The sequence below is a fragment of the Fulmarus glacialis genome, unplaced genomic scaffold (genome assembly GCF_000690835.1).
Source record: "Fulmarus glacialis isolate BGI_N327 unplaced genomic scaffold, ASM69083v1 scaffold16033, whole genome shotgun sequence".
NCBI lineage: Eukaryota > Metazoa > Chordata > Aves > Procellariiformes > Procellariidae > Fulmarus > Fulmarus glacialis.
Window position 1 is genome coordinate 9,740 of NW_009201203.1, and position 17,202 is coordinate 26,941.

Below are 17,202 nucleotides of genomic sequence, written 5' to 3' on the forward strand. Positions count from 1 at the left end.
TTTCTTAATCAAAGTTGTTACAAATAAAGTAAATATCTTTTAGGCCAAACTCTCACTAAGGGAAGGATTTGAGGTATTTCATTAGGATACTGTGGAGTCCATAGGTGCTTTAAAATGCATTTGCATTGGCACTCGTGTGTGTTACAGTTTACCTTTTGAAAATAAACTAAAATACAAAGCATGTAACTTTGCAAAGTGCTTTCTGCTGGTTTATGTACTTTAGTCCTTGCCAGGCTTTTTTTTCCTCGGAATTTTTCCTTTGGCAGCAGTTTCTAACCTGTTTGAATAACATTGCTTTGTTCACTCTGAAGAGTTTCTCCTGGTTTATAAAATGGGCCGGGGAGGAAATCCTTGTATATTTATATAAATTTGCTGTGTGTAATATATCCACCTAAACCACATTTTTATATCCTCCTCTGAGGTTAAATGAATGGCTTTATTCCGATGGAAATTAGAACAGATGTTTCTTGCTTGGTCCGACTACCTTTTACCTTACTAAAGCAGAAATTCTGCTTTTCTTCCCCCTCCCTTCCCTCTCCCCCCCTCAAAATTTTACCTCAGTCCCTACCACTGCCGCTAGCACTCCTGATGCTGTTGACAAATACTTGGAGACACCTGGAGATGAGAATGAACATGCCCATTTCCAGAAAGCCAAGGAGAGACTTGAAGCTAAGCATCGTGAAAGGATGTCTCAGGTAAGGGGAGATTTCTTTATTCCTAAATGTGGGAATTTTGTCTCTTAAGTCATAAGATGCTTGGGGTCCTTCATCTTCTTATTTCCCAAGGCTTCAGCCAGCTGCCCTGCCTATCTGCAATGTTGTAAATACACCATTTATTGCCTTTCTGACTGTATCTAAGAATTCAGCTGGCTGGGACAGACATTTGTGGTTGGGTCACAGCTGCGATCATAAGTCGCTACGGTTACTTGTGCTGGTAAAAAGGAAAAAAAAGTCTGTTAAAAATTGCTCTCGTCTTTGTGGAGGAACGTTTGGTTTGTGAGAGTATTCTTATTTCTAAATGAAGAACTTGACCCCTGTATTAGTCATCCTTCCTTTGTAGCAGCTGAGGGAGATTGCCTGTGATTAGCTTCGTTCTCCGTGTGTACACATACATGGCCGTGCCTTCGGTTAACATAAGCTTGCATATGTTCATCTAATGGTCTTGAGCCTCAAGGTAACATGAAATGCATCTAAAGCCGAACAAAAGAGGAAAAATCAGTGCTTTTGAACTGAACCAAAATCCAACTGAATCAACCTTTTTTTTTCCTTTAACCAAAAAGATTTTTGTGGCCTGAAACTGTACACTGTTTTTAATCCTATTGCACACTAAGAGATGAGCTATCCATGCTCTCAGAAATAGGGTTTATAATAGCAATGCCAATAAAAAATTGTCACAGTTCTGCTCTGATAACAACAAAGAAAAAATATTAGAGGTTTAAAGGAAAGCCTGTGGTGCATATTTCTTTAGGATGGAACAACCACAAAAATGAACGTAGTATAATCCGGATGCACTGCATGTATCTGTGTAGCTATTTTACTCTAATTTTTCATTGTAACTTTGTTCCCCTGTTGCATTTTCAGTGTTTCTGTGTATTACTGACACATTAACCTTTAGCTCTGTGCTAAAATGTTTGAGTAGGCCTGAAATTTAGCTCTTAGAATTAAGTCCCCATCTACTGGCACTGTAGCTATGCCTGGCACTTTTCTAATAAATAGAGCAGGGCATCCTACCTGAAGCAGTCACTCGATCGGTGCAAACCACATGCCAGGAATATGACACTTAATAGATAGGAAGGTATGTGCTCCTCAGCTGCCTCTGCTTGGGAAGCATTGTAGCACAAACAAGCCATCTCCTTCTTAAATAGAGAAAATAGTCCCAATTTAATGCTTTTTAAAGTGTTGTCATTTCTTTCCTCTGGAAGATTAAACAACTTCATTAAAACGACCAGCGGCCGAGGCAGCCACGGAACGAGCGCTGCTGAGCGTGGGTGCGTGCAGCACCGGGAGGGAGGTGAGCGGCAGCTCGCGAGGCACCTGCGTGCTGCGCTCCCACCGAGGGAGCAGCTCATCCCAGTCCTCTTCGTAACAAACTTCTGTGAGGCTACAGTATTCAGTTTGGGAAGGATGGGCTGGGAATTGGGAGGATAAAAAACGTTGTGCACACAGCCTGCCCGGCGGAGGAGAGAGATCCTGCCCCGGCCAGACACACACAGAGGGTCGGCGGGTAATGCAGTTGTCACCGTGTTACTACTCCCCTTGAAATAGCTGTTTTTTTAAAAAACACTGTAGGGGTGGGTGTCCTGGAAGCGAAGGGCAGTCAGTGCAAAAGGCAGGTTTCCCTGGAACAGTCCTCAGATTCTCACCATGGTTTCAGGTTTGTCTCCAAAATCTAAATATGTAAAGGTTAAGCTGAGTAATTCAGGGCAGCGCTTGGGTGAACTGTGTATTTTGTATTTTCTACAAAGCTGATGGTTTGTGGAAAAGAGCTAATCGAATGCACAGGCACCCAGAAAGCGTTATACAGAGAGACCGACCGTACAACATCAGTGCTTGAGGCCAACAAAATTAACTGGGAAAAGCACTGAAGTGTAGCATCAGAAAACTTCTGGGTAAATATGGTGCACATTTTACCATGTGCATTTTGGGGCAACCTCATAAATGAAGGCTGTGGTTCAAGGGTTTGACTGAAGAAGATCACACTGGTGCTGTGCCTGCTCTGCCCTCGTTAGCACATTCTCAGCCATCCTTTCTGTCAGCACTAATGAGCGTACAGCTGCGGGGTGAGGCAGGTCAGCTCCCTCATCTCACTGCAATGTCGCTCTTCCAAAAAAAAGTAAAATAACCAACTCTGCCCACTTCAGCAGGCTAAATCAGACCTGGGAAACAGCAGCAGGATAGGCACATCAAGAAAGACAGACCTTTGATCTTTAATTTGCTTAAGCTGCTTATGAAATCACAGCTTAAAGTACATATGTCTTGAAGTACACAGAACCCCTGCAGAGCTTTGAAGAAGAGAGTTAACTTAAGTTTCTTAAAATTAGTTTTCCCTTCTATGAGTAATGTTTTGTACAGTATTGAACTGGCCTCTTCCAGTTAACATTTCAAATGTTTAAAAAATATAAGATCTTTTGGAGAAGTAGAAAAGCCAGCTAGTTTACCATTCTGTGTTTTCTCACATGAACTGTGATGTGTCCCTGTCCCATACCACCGGTGTCCTTTTCTAGCAATTTATTTAAAAATCGCTTGTTACATTTTCTTTAAAATGACGTATGTTCTTAATACATATTTAACTAAAAATTAATTTGAAGCTGTTACTTGTTATGTTAAAAACATTGCTGAATAAATTAACTCAGTAAGCTTTTGCTGTCAATTAGCTAAGTCTTCCAGCTGCACCAAACATATTTATTCTTTTTTTTTTTTCCTACTCAAAGTCCAGTTCTTTCGAAGCTGAGAAATGGGGGCTTATAAAGTAGCAGAAATGCCCATTTTTATTCTATTAAAAAGAGAGGAAATGATCAGTGGTTTTAGGAAAATGATCAAGTAATTCTTTAATCTTGATAAATGTCATAATCTGAACTAAATTGGTTTGTTCATGAAATACAGATATTTCTTTTATTTAATAAAGCAGCTAGTTCTAAAACAGTATTTGATTTGATGCACACTTTACAACAGCCAATTAACGAATAAAAAAAAAAATCATATGCATTCTAGTTCACATATAAAATGTAATCATCTCGGAGTAGGGAAGTTTAAAATATTTTGTTTCAATTCAATTTTTAAAATTATAATCAAAACGTGTCATCAGGGCAAATGCAGATATTCTGTATATTCTCTTTCCGAGATTTCCCTTTGTTTACCGTGAAATTCTGACAACTCATGTTTCTTTTTCTCTTGCATAAAGATATTCACACAGGCAGAGACCCAGCTTCTGTTGGTGGTTGTGTCGGTTCATAGTTCACAGCTCCTAAAAGACTCTCTTACTAGGGGAGTCTGTGCTCTTTAGTACGATAACCTGATGCACCTCTGGTTCAGACTTGTTTAATCCCTTCTGCTCTTAAGGGTCTGTCCCTTTAGACTACAGACCATGAAAGTTTTTCTGCCTTTACATCTTGCCGGGCACCTGGAGCAACAAGGCTTATAAACTTTCCTAGACACTACTGTAAAGAGAATTACATTAGCATACAATTTTAAGCTTTTTCCTAGAATTATTGATGCAATTCCAAATAACAGTAAAGCTACATTCCCATGCAAATAAGATAGCTATTCAGCGATGCACACGTAACCTTTAAATGTTTGCTATTCTCTGACATGTAACAGGGAGAGATGATGCTAACTGATTGCAGGATGCTGTGGTTCTTGTTTCCTGTTTTGGTACAATTCCCCTTTTCCTCTTTCTCTTTCCGGTTTGTTAACTCCTGTACAGCTCCCTCACTTAAATAGCTGCTGCTAAATAGTCTGGTGGAACCAGATATTGAACCTTACTCAAGGGAACAGTGTATTTATACATTTCTCTCCTCAAACATCTTGTGACAATCTCGTGTCTTAAATTTACTCTTCCTCTGGCTGTTTACAATATTTTAGGAATGATAGCATGAACAATACTTCGGATAGGAACTTATGATACCTTGTCTCCTAGAATAGCCTTGCTTCTTGGAAGTTCATTTCCAAAGCAAGCATCTGAAAATGCTGCAGTCCTCAACCAGCCTGAACAGGGCTGGTGTTATGTTCAAGATTTTTTTTGGATTATTGCATGCCACTAGTTCCAACATCTTGAAAAGGCCTTCAGCAGATTTTTAGTGCCAGTGGCACCATAAATGGTTTGGGTTGGAAGGGACCTCCAAAGATCGTCTAGTTCCAACCCCCCTGCCATGGGCAGGGACACCTTCCACTAGATCAGGTTGCTCAAAGCCCCATCCAACCTGGCCTTGAACGCTTCCAGGGAGGGGGCATCCACAACTTCTCTGGGCGACCTGTTCCAGTGTCTCACCACCGTCACAGTAAAGGGTTTCTTCCTAATATCTAATCTAAATCTACCCACTTTCAGTTTAAAACCGTTACCCCTCATCCTATCACTAGACTGATAAAGAGTCCCTCCCCATCTTTCCTGTAGGCCCCCTTTAAGTACAGGTAGGCCACAATAAGGTCTCCCTGGAGCCTTCTCTTCCCTAGACTAAACAACCCCAACTCTCTCAGCCTGGCCTCATATGGGAGGTGCTCCAGCCCCCTTATAATCTTCATGGCCCTCCTCTGGACCTGCTCGAGCAGGTGCATGTCTTTCTTATCCTGGGTGCCCTGGAGCCGGACACAGTACTCCAGGTGGGGTCTCACCAGAGCAGAGTAGAGGGGCAGAATCACCGCCCTCGACCTGCTGGCCACACTTCTTTTGATGCAGCCCAGGACACGGTTGGCTTTCTGGGCTGCGAGCACACATTGCTGGCTCATGTCCAATCTAAATCTACCCACTTTCAGTTTAAAACCGTTACCCCTCATCCTATCACTAGACTGATAAAGAGTCCCTCCCCATCTTTCCTGTAGGCCCCCTTTAAGTACAGGTAGGCCACAATAAGGTCTCCCTGGAGCCTTCTCTTCCCTAGACTAAACAACCCCAACTCTCTCAGCCTGGCCTCATATGGGAGGTGCTCCAGCCCCCTTATAATCTTCATGGCCCTCCTCTGGACCTGCTCGAGCAGGTGCATGTCTTTCTTATCCTGGGTGCCCTGGAGCCGGACACAGTACTCCAGGTGGGGTCTCACCAGAGCAGAGTAGAGGGGCAGAATCACCGCCCTCGACCTGCTGGCCACACTTCTTTTGATGCAGCCCAGGATACGGTTGGCTTTCTGGGCTGCAAGCACACATTGCTGGCTCATGTCCAGCTTTTTGTCCACCAGTACCTCCAAGTCCTTCTCCACAGGGCTGCTCTCAATCCACTCATTGCCCAGGCTGTATCGATGTTTGGGATTGCCCCAACCCAGCTGCAGGAGCTTACACTTGGCCTAGTTGAACTTCGTGAGGTTCACACAGGCCTGCCAGGTCCCTCTGGATGGCATCCCTTCCCCCAGAAGAGTATCAACCACATCACTCTGCTTGGTGTCTTCTGCAAACTTGCTGAGGGTGCATACAGTCCCACTGTCCATGTCCCCGACAAAGATGTTAAATAGTACTGGTACCTATAATCCCTAGATCCCACCATCTCTATTATTGTGTTGGGAGGGCTCTTTCCTTCCTTAAAACTGACTGTCAGCTTAGTAGGAGTACCCCCCTCAGTTACACTTAGGGCTCTTTGGAGAGGTTTAATCACGTTATTACCAGAAAAAGGGTCAAGACTTAAGTGTGGAACAAAAGCCCTTGACAAAGGTATTGGCATGACTTTGACCTGCTAAGTAAGCAAACGTTTAGGCAAGCACCTCTGCTGGTCTGATTGCTGTAACCCAAACATCTGTCATAAATTCTTCTCTTGCAGATATGCTTCTGTGCCCCAGTGTAAAAAATGGGAGTAAATTCTGCTGTTTTCAATATAATGAGATTTTTGTGTTTAGCATCTCTCTTAATAATGAATGATGCTTTCCGTACTGCCTTTTTCCCTCTTGCTGTCCCCTACAGCCCAATTTCAAAAGGAGTCTGGCAGGCACTAAGTCCTGAGTTCTGAAGCAGTTTGACTTTGAAATGGCTTGCTTCTTAAATCTGCCTGCACAAAGCCACCAAGCCTTGAAGAGCCATAAATCTGTGTGGCTTTGATAGGTCTGTGCTGTCAATGAAGGAGAATAGGTTTATAAGTGCAGAGAGGCCAAGTTCAGCCTTTTTCTGCACATGCGTATCTGGGAATTTCTTTTTTCCCTTTCTTGCTCTTTGGTTTCCTACAGAGTGCTACAGCATATTTCTTAGTCACTCATAATTCTCTAAAGCGATGACCTTCGGTGAGAGCAGAAGTTTCCTCTGGGTGGTAGCATGACTGCCCATAGATAGCTGTAGGGCAGCTGTATCTTCAGTTAGTTAGCATACACAGAGATATGCTTTCAACCATTGAAGTCTTCTCAATTGCAAAAATCAGCACTCAAAGCACAGCTTCTGCAATCTTTACATTGAATATTGTTTCTGCAAACAGCCATGTCATTCTGTATTTTCTTCACAAGCCATTCACTCTTGTTGCACCAGGGCTGAACTCTGAAGCCTGTAATTTACATCCCTCCCAACTAGCTGTGTAGGCTGTCAGTTTATCATCCTGCCTTCCATGCCTTAAAAGGTTCAGAGAAATAAAACAGGCAGAGACCTGGTCTAGCCAAAGGTCTCCTTATCCCATTACCCATGATATTTGTTTTCATCATGTGGATTAGCAGAGGGTTAGTTTGGGGGATAAAGATGGCAAGGGAACAGTTGTTCTGAAAACCCATCAACTGCTAATTCAGGGTGAAAAAGAGTATTAAGCAGGTGTCAGAGATGTGATCTGAAGACATGAGAAGAGGGAGAAGAAAATCATAAAGTTGCTGACCTAGGCCAGTGCTCAAGCTTGAGCGCATCATTGTGGTTTATGACTTGAATTAATGCCATAATTTCTGGGTCTTCTGTAACATTCGCATCCTGGCACCAGTGACATTTCAGACCTCTAGAAAGGTGCTGCCTGTATACATGAATTAAGTTTTCTTGGCCACCACAATCATATGGCCTAAGCATACAATTAAGAGATAAATACCTGTGTGCACTTAATACACAGCAGCACTATGAGCATTAATAAGTTTGTTCCAGAACACATCACAGTGTTGGTGCATGTCCTCTAGTCCTGCTTTGTCAGAGAAGCAGTAAAATCTCCTATGCCAAAGTACTGGGAAGATAACTGGTAGGGGGGCGATCTGTAACTTCAGTGCGTTGTGCATCATGTTCACTGTTGTCAGCTGCTTACTACAACCCCTTGCAAATTAATTTTCATGTCTCCTTGTAAATTTTGGTTTCCTACCTCCCTGGAGCTTGGCTGCAATTTGCACATGAATGCGCATTTGTCTGATGAGAAGATAATGTAAATTGAAGTACTCTTAGGCTGCCAGTTTATGTAGGTTGTAGTACAATTCTTGGGCCTTAAGTTTCAGCTTACAGTTCTTAGTAAAAGAGCGGAGTGAAGATAAGACTGTGATTTCTAAGTACTTAACTTCAGGTCTTCGTGCTTACAACTGCTGTCTAACCATGCCCAAGCAGACAAAACAATTTTCTACTTTAAAGTTTTCAGTACAACATTAGCTTCCCAAAATTTATGTCTCCACTCTCTTGGGCTGTTATTGAGGCCAGAATCTCTTATAGATAAATAATTTCACTGATAGTGAGTTGATCTGTTTTTACTGTGACTGATTTATTGCTATCTTGAAATACGTTCCCAGGCTTTGGGTCAAAAGGAAGATGAAAACTTGACAACAAAATCCCATACGTTGCGTCAGTCTTGAGTGCAGGTGTCTGCATGCTGGTTAATTGTTAGGGTCTACAACCCTATATAGGACTGAGAAGGTATTACATTTCAAGGACTGGAACTTGTAAAATTCTCCTTTGAGCCCAGGTTTGTTTGGGTTTTGTTTTTTAAAAAGCACAGGCTCAACCAGATACCCTGAGGCACCACCAGTGCTCTCCAGTCTGTCCATCAAGGAGCCTCATTAGCAATGTCCAGCATGTGGGAAAGCTGGGGAGCCTGAGACAGGATCCGAGTGGAGGAGGCTCAACTTGGAGACATGAGGCACGCAGGTCTAATTTATCCTGCCTTTGGTATTGGTCTTGGTAAAATTTCAGTCATGCAGAGTCCACAAGACTCAGCTTTTCTAAAATCCCCTTTAGAAAGGGTATGTTTGGCTATTTCTATTAAATATAATGAAAGCGTGAAGTGTGTTTTTTGGTGAGAAAGGAAGGAAAGGAAATGCACATTTTGAGTAACTGCTTCTAGGTTTCTTCTGTCTTCTTCTGACATTGTGCCCAATCCTGCAAATAAACAGGTCACTTATTTATGTGCACTGCATTCGGTGAGAGCAATTGTTCCTGCATAAAATGTGTTATCTGAGGAGATTGCTGTTTAGGTGCGAAATGAGTGAAGTCCCCAAGTAAGGCCATGAGAAGGTTGCAGATGTCATGGGCAGCAAGTTAAGAGTAACTGATTCCCTAACTATTGAAATACTGCCTTGTGTTACAGGAGGTGGCGGCCTTTCATGTTGCTGAAGGGAACGGTATTGAAAGTTCTCCTACGTCATTTTTCTGTCAGTGTTGTGCTTGAGATATAAATATATTGAGTTCTTGAAGTGTTGCACACCTACGTCTGGACAGACTAGCACAAATTGCGTGTAATTCTTGATCTGTCCTACTCAAAGGCCAGCGATGTAGTGCGAATAAATCTAAAAATTTTTGTGGTACCAAAAAAAGTGTCAATTAGAACAAGTTGAAATTCACTCATTTGGATGGAACAATAGAATGGAAGCAGTTTCCTTTCTGTCTGAGATGAAAAGGAGTTGGTGTGTTCACCCATAGAGACCTCCACTTCCCTCGCTTGAGGGCTGGTTAACGGCTGTGTTGCTTCACAGCGGAGTTGTGAGAGCTTGGCACGATGTTCAGACAGAGAAGTACTGTCTTTGTTTAATTTAATAATAGGATCCTACCTTTGTTAAATGTTGTAACCTCTTTTTTTAATAGAGATAAAAGGAGGAGAGGAATATAAAAAGATGACTGTCGGAGCTGCAGTGCTTGGCTGTTGCTAAGCCCTGAGACAAGAGAGGAAAATACGAAAGTCATGCTCCTTGTTTTGTTCGTTAGGTCATGAGAGAGTGGGAAGAGGCAGAACGCCAAGCAAAGAACTTGCCAAAGGCCGACAAGAAAGCTGTTATCCAGGTAGAGGAAAACGCAACCACAACCTTACCCACTGGGGCCACAGTTAAAATACAAGGGGTGCTGGGTGTGATATAATTTTAAAATCTACTTCTATGGGGATTTAATATTATTTTCTGCTCTTGCTGTTGCTATTTTTGTTTCCAGCTGTTAGTGGCTGCTGGGTATCTCTGTACTTTGTAGCCAATCCGTGGAAGAGCAGTGCAGGACATCGCTCATGACTGCGTGGAGGGGTAGAATTCCGCTTGAATTGATTTGCCTTCAGTGAGAACTGAAAACTCGGTTCCCACGGGCCCCTTTCAAAATTTAGGCCGTGATAAACTAATATAAGCTGCAGGACCTAAACTAAAAGTAGAGATGGAAAATGTGATTTAAGGAGGAAATCGCCATCAGTTTTATCTGAAAAAAACCCTCAGCCAAAAATTACTTTATCCAAAATTATACTGTAATTCAAAAATTCTGACAAGCCAGACACTGGCTTGAATCCCGCTGTAGCTATGTCAGGTATTATTCAGTACTGCTAGAATGATTTCACTGCAAAACTATAAAAAGGTAATGTTCAGAACCAGATTGCATCACACATTAGATCCAACAACTTTGCTCTCTGTGCATTTTAGCCAGTCAATCTTTTCCTTTATTGAAGTAAGTAGATTTGCTCATGAAGTCATGTTGATGTGAGGGCAGGGGGCGTATGCTTGCCAAACTCCACCCTCCTCTAGGCACAATTCTCTAGCGCTGAACCACTGTCTCAGGGGGCAAATGAAGGATTCACTGGTGGTTGTGCTGAACATGTCAGGAATATTTGATTAGGTTAATAAAATATGGCCAGGTGTTCAGGAATACAGGGCATCAGTAGTTCCCACTGAAATCAGTAGAAGATGTGTTCAGTGCAGAGTTCCTGGGAGCCAAGCTAGACTGACATGGGGAAAGATTTTGGTGATTTGCAGATGGAGGTGTTCATGTCCACTGGTCTCTGCTGATGTCTTCACTGTTCCTGTTGTGATGGATGTTTTTTTCAGCATTTCCAGGAGAAAGTGGAATCACTAGAACAAGAAGCAGCAAATGAAAGACAACAGCTGGTGGAGACTCACATGGCACGGGTGGAAGCCATGCTGAATGACCGTCGCCGCATCGCTCTGGAGAACTATATCACAGCCCTGCAGACTGTCCCACCCCGGGTAAGTGCAATACCACAAGCTCTGTCAGCTGTGTCAAAATCACTATAGTCGTCCTGGGGAAAAAGAAAGTGTGCCCAGGTGAAGTCCAGCTGTGGAGCAGTGAGTGTGTGTTCCCCGTGCAAGAGCAACTACAGCAGTCAGCTAGTTAGAAAGCTGAAAGTTCAGACTTTGTGTGTACATAAATGTAGGCACAAGCACACACCCCCCGTACATACCTATAGATAGATAGGTACATACATAAAGATTCTTAAGCAAATAACATGGAAGTGATTTGGTTGTCAGAAACTGCAGCCATTCACAGATCCTGCAGAAGGATGATGAAGCGTCCCTCCAAGTGATGCACAGTAGGATACTTCATCATGTCAAGATGGATCTTAAGGATGAGGGTGCTTGTGATTTTCTGTTTTGTTTGTTGAACTGTTGAAATGTTTGGTGAAGGATCTTGTGAGGATTGTTGGATGGCATGAAGATAGCACACTAGCAATTCAAAGTTGTCTGTGTTGAGTGTGATGGCTATTCTGAACTTAGTGTTTGCACTAAGTTCAGAATGTGGATTGAATGGAATTTTTAATTACTCCGTATCTGTGATGTTTGTATTCAATACCAAAATAACTGATCTGTGACCTCCAGAAGAAGAGAATCGGCACGAGCACTGTGGGAAAACTCAAATGTTTTATATACCTCTCGCCTCTTGAACACTTCCTAGATGGAAAAAACATTATGTTACTAAAAGACTTTTGGGTCAGCAATATAAGATGTAGCCATTAGATCCTGAATTTGGCCTCACAGGGAATTACATCAATACAGCTAACCTGGTAAAATTACATGTTTTAAGTGGATTTCCTTCTGCAGAGAAACCTGCATATTCAGTGAGCATGGAAAAGTGATCATCGTCTTAGTTCTTTATCGTCGTCAAACTTTTTTCTCCACCCCATGGTGCAAAACTCTCTTGTTTTTACTGTGTGCCAAGTAAAAGAAAAATCTTTTACTTAGGTAAAAGTGTCATGGGGAGACTTCAGAGTAGTTGTATGAAGAGTTAATTTGTATTTTGCAACATAGTAATTTGTGGAAAATGAAGCTAGTCTGTATTAAATTGGTAGAGGATGTTGTTTGGTCTGAGTGCGAGATGCATATTGTAGCCTCTGACTGTTGTGAGGGTAGTGAAGGCCTTGGTCTCGAGTGTCTCATTAGCAGACAGATTAGTGAGTTACAGGCTGGGATGCAGCTTCCTTGAGGAAACTGGAGTCTGCAGCTCAGAACTGAGTGTGAGATGAGGTGAGTGCATAGACTGGCTGCAGGTCGTGTTTGCTCTCTTGCGGTGTGGTTTTGGGTAGTTCACCTACGATATGATTTCACGTTTGGCTTTAGCCAATCAGCTGTTGCTGTAAAGTTGAGCCTCGTGTAAATGTAATCCTGTCTGAAAAGTATCCCAGAAAAATGATTTGATTTCAAGTTGTGTGTGGATCAGGCTGACAGCTTGGTTCTGCAGGTATCTGAGGTTGTGGGGACCACACGTAACAGCAGAATGGTCTCTAGAGCTGGCAAAATGTGCAACTTCATTCCTAGCACAAGGGAACTCAACCTTTCATGTTTGTGGAACGCAGATGACATCTCCACTGCAAAAAAAAAAGTGAACTTCAGCTGCAGATCACTAAGGGGCAAAAATGTAAGAACACTGTTTGATACATGACTCCAGCAGAAGTAAGTTTTGAAGGTACTGTTAAAAGACTGAGGTGCATCCTATATTGTGTCCTACAAAAGCTAATCATTCTGGAAGGAGCAGGCAGCAAGCATGACCTAACATCAGCTGAAGGTCCTACCAAATGGGGACTTGTCTCAAAACTAATGGGGGTGAACAGTTTAAAGAATAATGTCTTTAAACAGTTCCTTTGCCAGTCTTGTTGCTGGTACTGTCGTTGCCTCAGCATTTTTTGGTTGTGTGCTCTGTAGTTACTGGCAGTTCAGGCATGTACCTCTGAACTGCTGGTCAGATGTGTGCCAAAGCACGTGAAAAAACTGACCTTAAATTCAGCAATTTTATTGTGGGGCAGAGGGTGAAAACTGAGGAGTGATTGATGATAGCTGAACGGCCTAATGAATGAATCCAGTCCGCTAACTGCTTTGCAGGATATGGAGCCAGAAATCTGAATACACTGTGAATCCAAACTTTGGCTGCCTAGCCAAAGAGAAAATGGGATCAATGGAAAATTCAACTCTGATACCCTAGCTGTATTTCTCTCTGGCGGTTCCCTAGTAAACTATACGTACATTTGATTAAATTGTGTTGTCTTTGGGAGAGTAAGTCATAACCTTACTCGTGACTTGTTAAGTAATCTTACAAAAGGGAGGCTTTTCTGGAGTTCTCCAAAAATATTTTTAAGAACCCCCTTCTGCAGCCTGCTTCAAATTATGTGGTTTGCTATTGGTATGTTTACTACAAAAGTAGGTTCTGAATATTTAAAGTGATGGAGTCTCTTTCTTTAAAGTTATAAGGACAGAATTTGGGATCAAATTGAAAAATTAAGTTAGGCTTTTTTATTGAAGTGCATGTCTTCTGCATGCAGCTGGGAAGGTTACCGTAAGTCTGGTGTGTATATATAATGTATATAGATGTGTGTGTGCAAAAAGTATTTTCCATGTGCTGTTTAATCACTTGGACATACTGCCTTGTACTTGAACTTGAACATTTCCCAAGATTTTTTTGGACTTCTGGCAGACCACTTGAAGCAGCAGGATTTCATTTTGGTTTTGGATGTCTAGAAATCCATGACCAGTCTTTGCCTGCAGATCAGTTATCATAGGAAGACAGTGGGTCTGACACTCCCAGTGCCACTGATCCTGGATGTGGTGCACGGCTCTCCATGAGTGATGAAATCCTGATCCACTGGGAAGTTTTGTTTTCTGTATGCATACAGATTATGTGGTTCTTGTTCAAGGGGTAGCCTCTTCAGGGGAGATGAAGAGAAACTTCCTCTGGCTTGGAAAGTCCTTGAACTGTGGACAGGGGGAAGCTGGAAGGCTATGTGAGAAGTATTATCATTTACTTGCTCCTTTGGAGGAGGCTTTCCTTGTAGGATAGCAAAATATGGCACTAGGGGAACCTTGGTCTGGGCCGGTAGTAGAGTCATTACGTTCTTACACGTACCTAGAAAATCAGTAGTTTTCAGTGCCATTCTACCTAAAACTGCAAAATTCTGGGAATCCTTTATGAATAGCTTCTGTATGAGACCAAAAACTTTAACTGCAGTTTTTTTCAGGTGTTATGCAGACGATTGCCCAATGCCAGTGTCAGAGGAGTGCTTCAGGGTACCACTCTGGGCAGCAAGGGAGCCAGGGATCGTATAGAGATGAAATTGTATAGCTTCAAGGTCTACTAGAAAACAAATTCGAGCAAAACCAAATATTTTTACTGTTGTGCTGTTCTCAGAAGCATTGTCATGCAGGCTGCCCAGAAACTTAAAATTTGATCCTCATCCCTGATCCCTGGTGCAGCTTAGCTGTGCTGCTACACTTTGTTGCCTTTGAAAATGGGGTGCAGCTGTTCAGTATCCAGTGTCAAAATACTGTATTGTTTCATCCTGCTTGATGGCCTTACTACAGAAAAGGAGGATTAGTGGCAGCTGGAACCAATATGCCTCTAGTTTTTAAAACAGTTGGAAATTTTCCCCTTCATTTTGCAAGTTAAATAGAGGAATTCAAATCCATCATTCTCTGTGAGCAGGTTGATTCTATAATTTGTTTATATTCCCTCTTTCACGTGCATGTCAAATTTTGCTGGATTTATGTCTCCCTGTTTAAGAGATGCACATTCTCTGTGGGAAGCCGGTGGCAGGGGGCAAAGAGAAGCAGAAAAGAAATCCAGCTCCTAGTGGTGAAATAAAGGGTTTCAGAGCAAGGAAACATACAGGAAAACTTTGAAAGGTAATTAATTAACCTCCTTACTTTGCACACAGAGTAAAGTGAGCATGTAATGATTGAAATCAGTTTAAATTGCTTCTCTTCCAATTCAGCACTATTTTACTGAAATGTAAATTATGGCCAAACAGAGCAGGATCATTAGGATCAACCCTAGCGAGTACCTTAACCCATTTGTATTTTTTTTCTGTGTTTTTTTCTTGTTGCCTTCAGAATTTGCTCTGGTACCTTTTGTGCTATGGGAGCAGTGTCTGTTCGTACAGAGAGAGCACAGTGTGGGCTGAAACTAGTTGAGTCTGGCTATTTGGACGTGGAAGAGGTATCTGCAGAGGGGGCCTTACTCAGTGCCTCTGTGTTCGGGAAGCTCGAAGCCTTTCCTGAGTCCAGCGAGGTTGCTGTGGAAATACGCAGTTGGAGGCAGGCCAAAGCGTCACTGCTGATCTAATGATAAAAATCCTCCTGTGCAGTAGGAAAGAGCAGTCTAGCTCTAATACTCCACCCTTTAGCTGCGCTCCTCTAAACCCATAAACTTACAGCTGTGGAATTTCTCACATACGCTTAATTTGGTCAAATTTTCTGAAATAGCATGGATTTCAGCTCTGCTTTTAAACCAGGTCAGACTTCGAGAAATGTGGTCACCTAACTCCATTTTCCAGCAGCTTATGAGGCTTTTATGTGAATAAAACCAGACTGTCTTGTTTTTTGCTGTCTGTGCGCTTGAGCGTATGGTATAGTCATGCACCTAGGCTTGCCAGTAGTTTTTTTGTACGAGTGAACTAAAGACAGAAGAGGCAATTCCAGATGGGTATTAAGTTCTGCAAAACCATGGCAGGTTCATTATATCTAAAATGCAAAGTTTTAAAAGAGTGAGCAGAAACAAAATTTGTCTTAATTTGTCAAACTTGAGTGAGTTCAAATCCTGAAAGGCAAATAATGAGATTGAATCAAATACTGTTTTCATTTTAGTCTGCCCCAGGAAAAGTCCTTCAGAGGGTAGGCAAAGGGAAGTTTTGAGTACCACTGTAGCCATGTACTTGAGATGTGTGGGGCAACATGTTTTCTTATAAATTAGCAGGAATTATGAGAAGGCATCTTTAACTGTGCATGAAAGGTAGCTGGATGGGGGTTTAGTTGTGTCTCACCCATGAGTGAGACATTGCATGAGTCTTGCATTCATCCTAGCCAGCCTTTCTTAAATGCTCCTAAAATGAACTACTACACCTGTGTCAAACATGACCTGCAAGTTAATAACATAGCAGGTAAAATGTGTACCTAATATGGTATATGAGGTATTCCTAGTAAGTGAATGAAAAGAAGCAGTTGTTCCACATTTTAAGAGCAGTAATCAGAAAAGACTGGTGATTGATTTTTCTCTAAAGGCAAGATTAAATAGCACAATACAGCATTGTGAAACTTTCCTCTCTGATTTAGAGAGAATTTGATCAACGTGACAAGCCAGCTCAGAATTTCCCATGGAGGTTCCATGTCATAGAGCTGAGAAGTTGTATTTTAAATACACAGAAGTGCTTTAATATGATTTTTGTGTTGTTTCTCTGTAGTATTTTGGATTTCCATGGGGAGAGTGTAAGTTATATTTGTAGCAATCCAAACTACATTTGATGTTTCCATTTTCCAAGTTCAATGAAATTGCACTGTTTCATCACTCCCTTAAAGTCTGAAACAGTAGACTAGGATCAATGTAGAGTTCATGGGGGAGGCATCTGCATGCATATATATTCGTATTTATGTTTGTGTGTATGTATTTCATTTACTAGAAACTGTTTTTCAGGCATTTTAGATCTCATATATGATTCCTTTATGGGAGTGACCTTGTCTCGATGCTGATGCCACCTGAAATAAAGGCACTGGATTACAGTCACTGGGGCTGGAACTCACCACCAGGTAGCCAAGGAGCCACCAGCAGTTTTTAACTTCATTTGGGCTTGTGTCTTGTACAGTTGGAAACCTGTTAACCAGCTTTCAAGACTACCAAGTTAAACTTTCAAACCAGGGCATTGCAGTACAAGTCCTTAACTCTGCCCTGGTGCATATTTATATTCACAGAAAGAACTGGCTTCCAAATAAGAGAATAGGCATATTCCCTACAGTTTGAGTAGAAAGCCTAGCTAGTCTACATAGACTTCATACGTAGTCTGTGGATCTGTCTACTGTCTACCAAATGAATACATGCAAGTCCCAACATACTCAAAAAAACTATATATAAAATAATACTTCGACAACATTCTCCAGCGTAAATAGAATTTTAA

The 17,202-nt window shown here is 42.0% G+C and overlaps 1 protein-coding gene across 1 annotated transcript in view; it reads left to right on the forward strand.

The window, feature by feature from the left end:
* Window positions 1-561: 561 nt before the first annotated feature.
* The window catches only part of APP (amyloid beta (A4) precursor protein), a gene marked incomplete at both ends in the record, with an annotated part of 62,902 nt that continues 46,261 nt past the window's right edge, over window positions 562-17,202 (forward strand). The window contains 3 exons of the mRNA XM_009573865.1: window positions 562-695; window positions 9,771-9,845; window positions 10,862-11,020. Of these exons, the coding sequence (XP_009572160.1) occupies window positions 562-695; window positions 9,771-9,845; window positions 10,862-11,020 (368 nt within the window). The remainder of the gene's footprint in view (window positions 696-9,770; window positions 9,846-10,861; window positions 11,021-17,202) is intronic.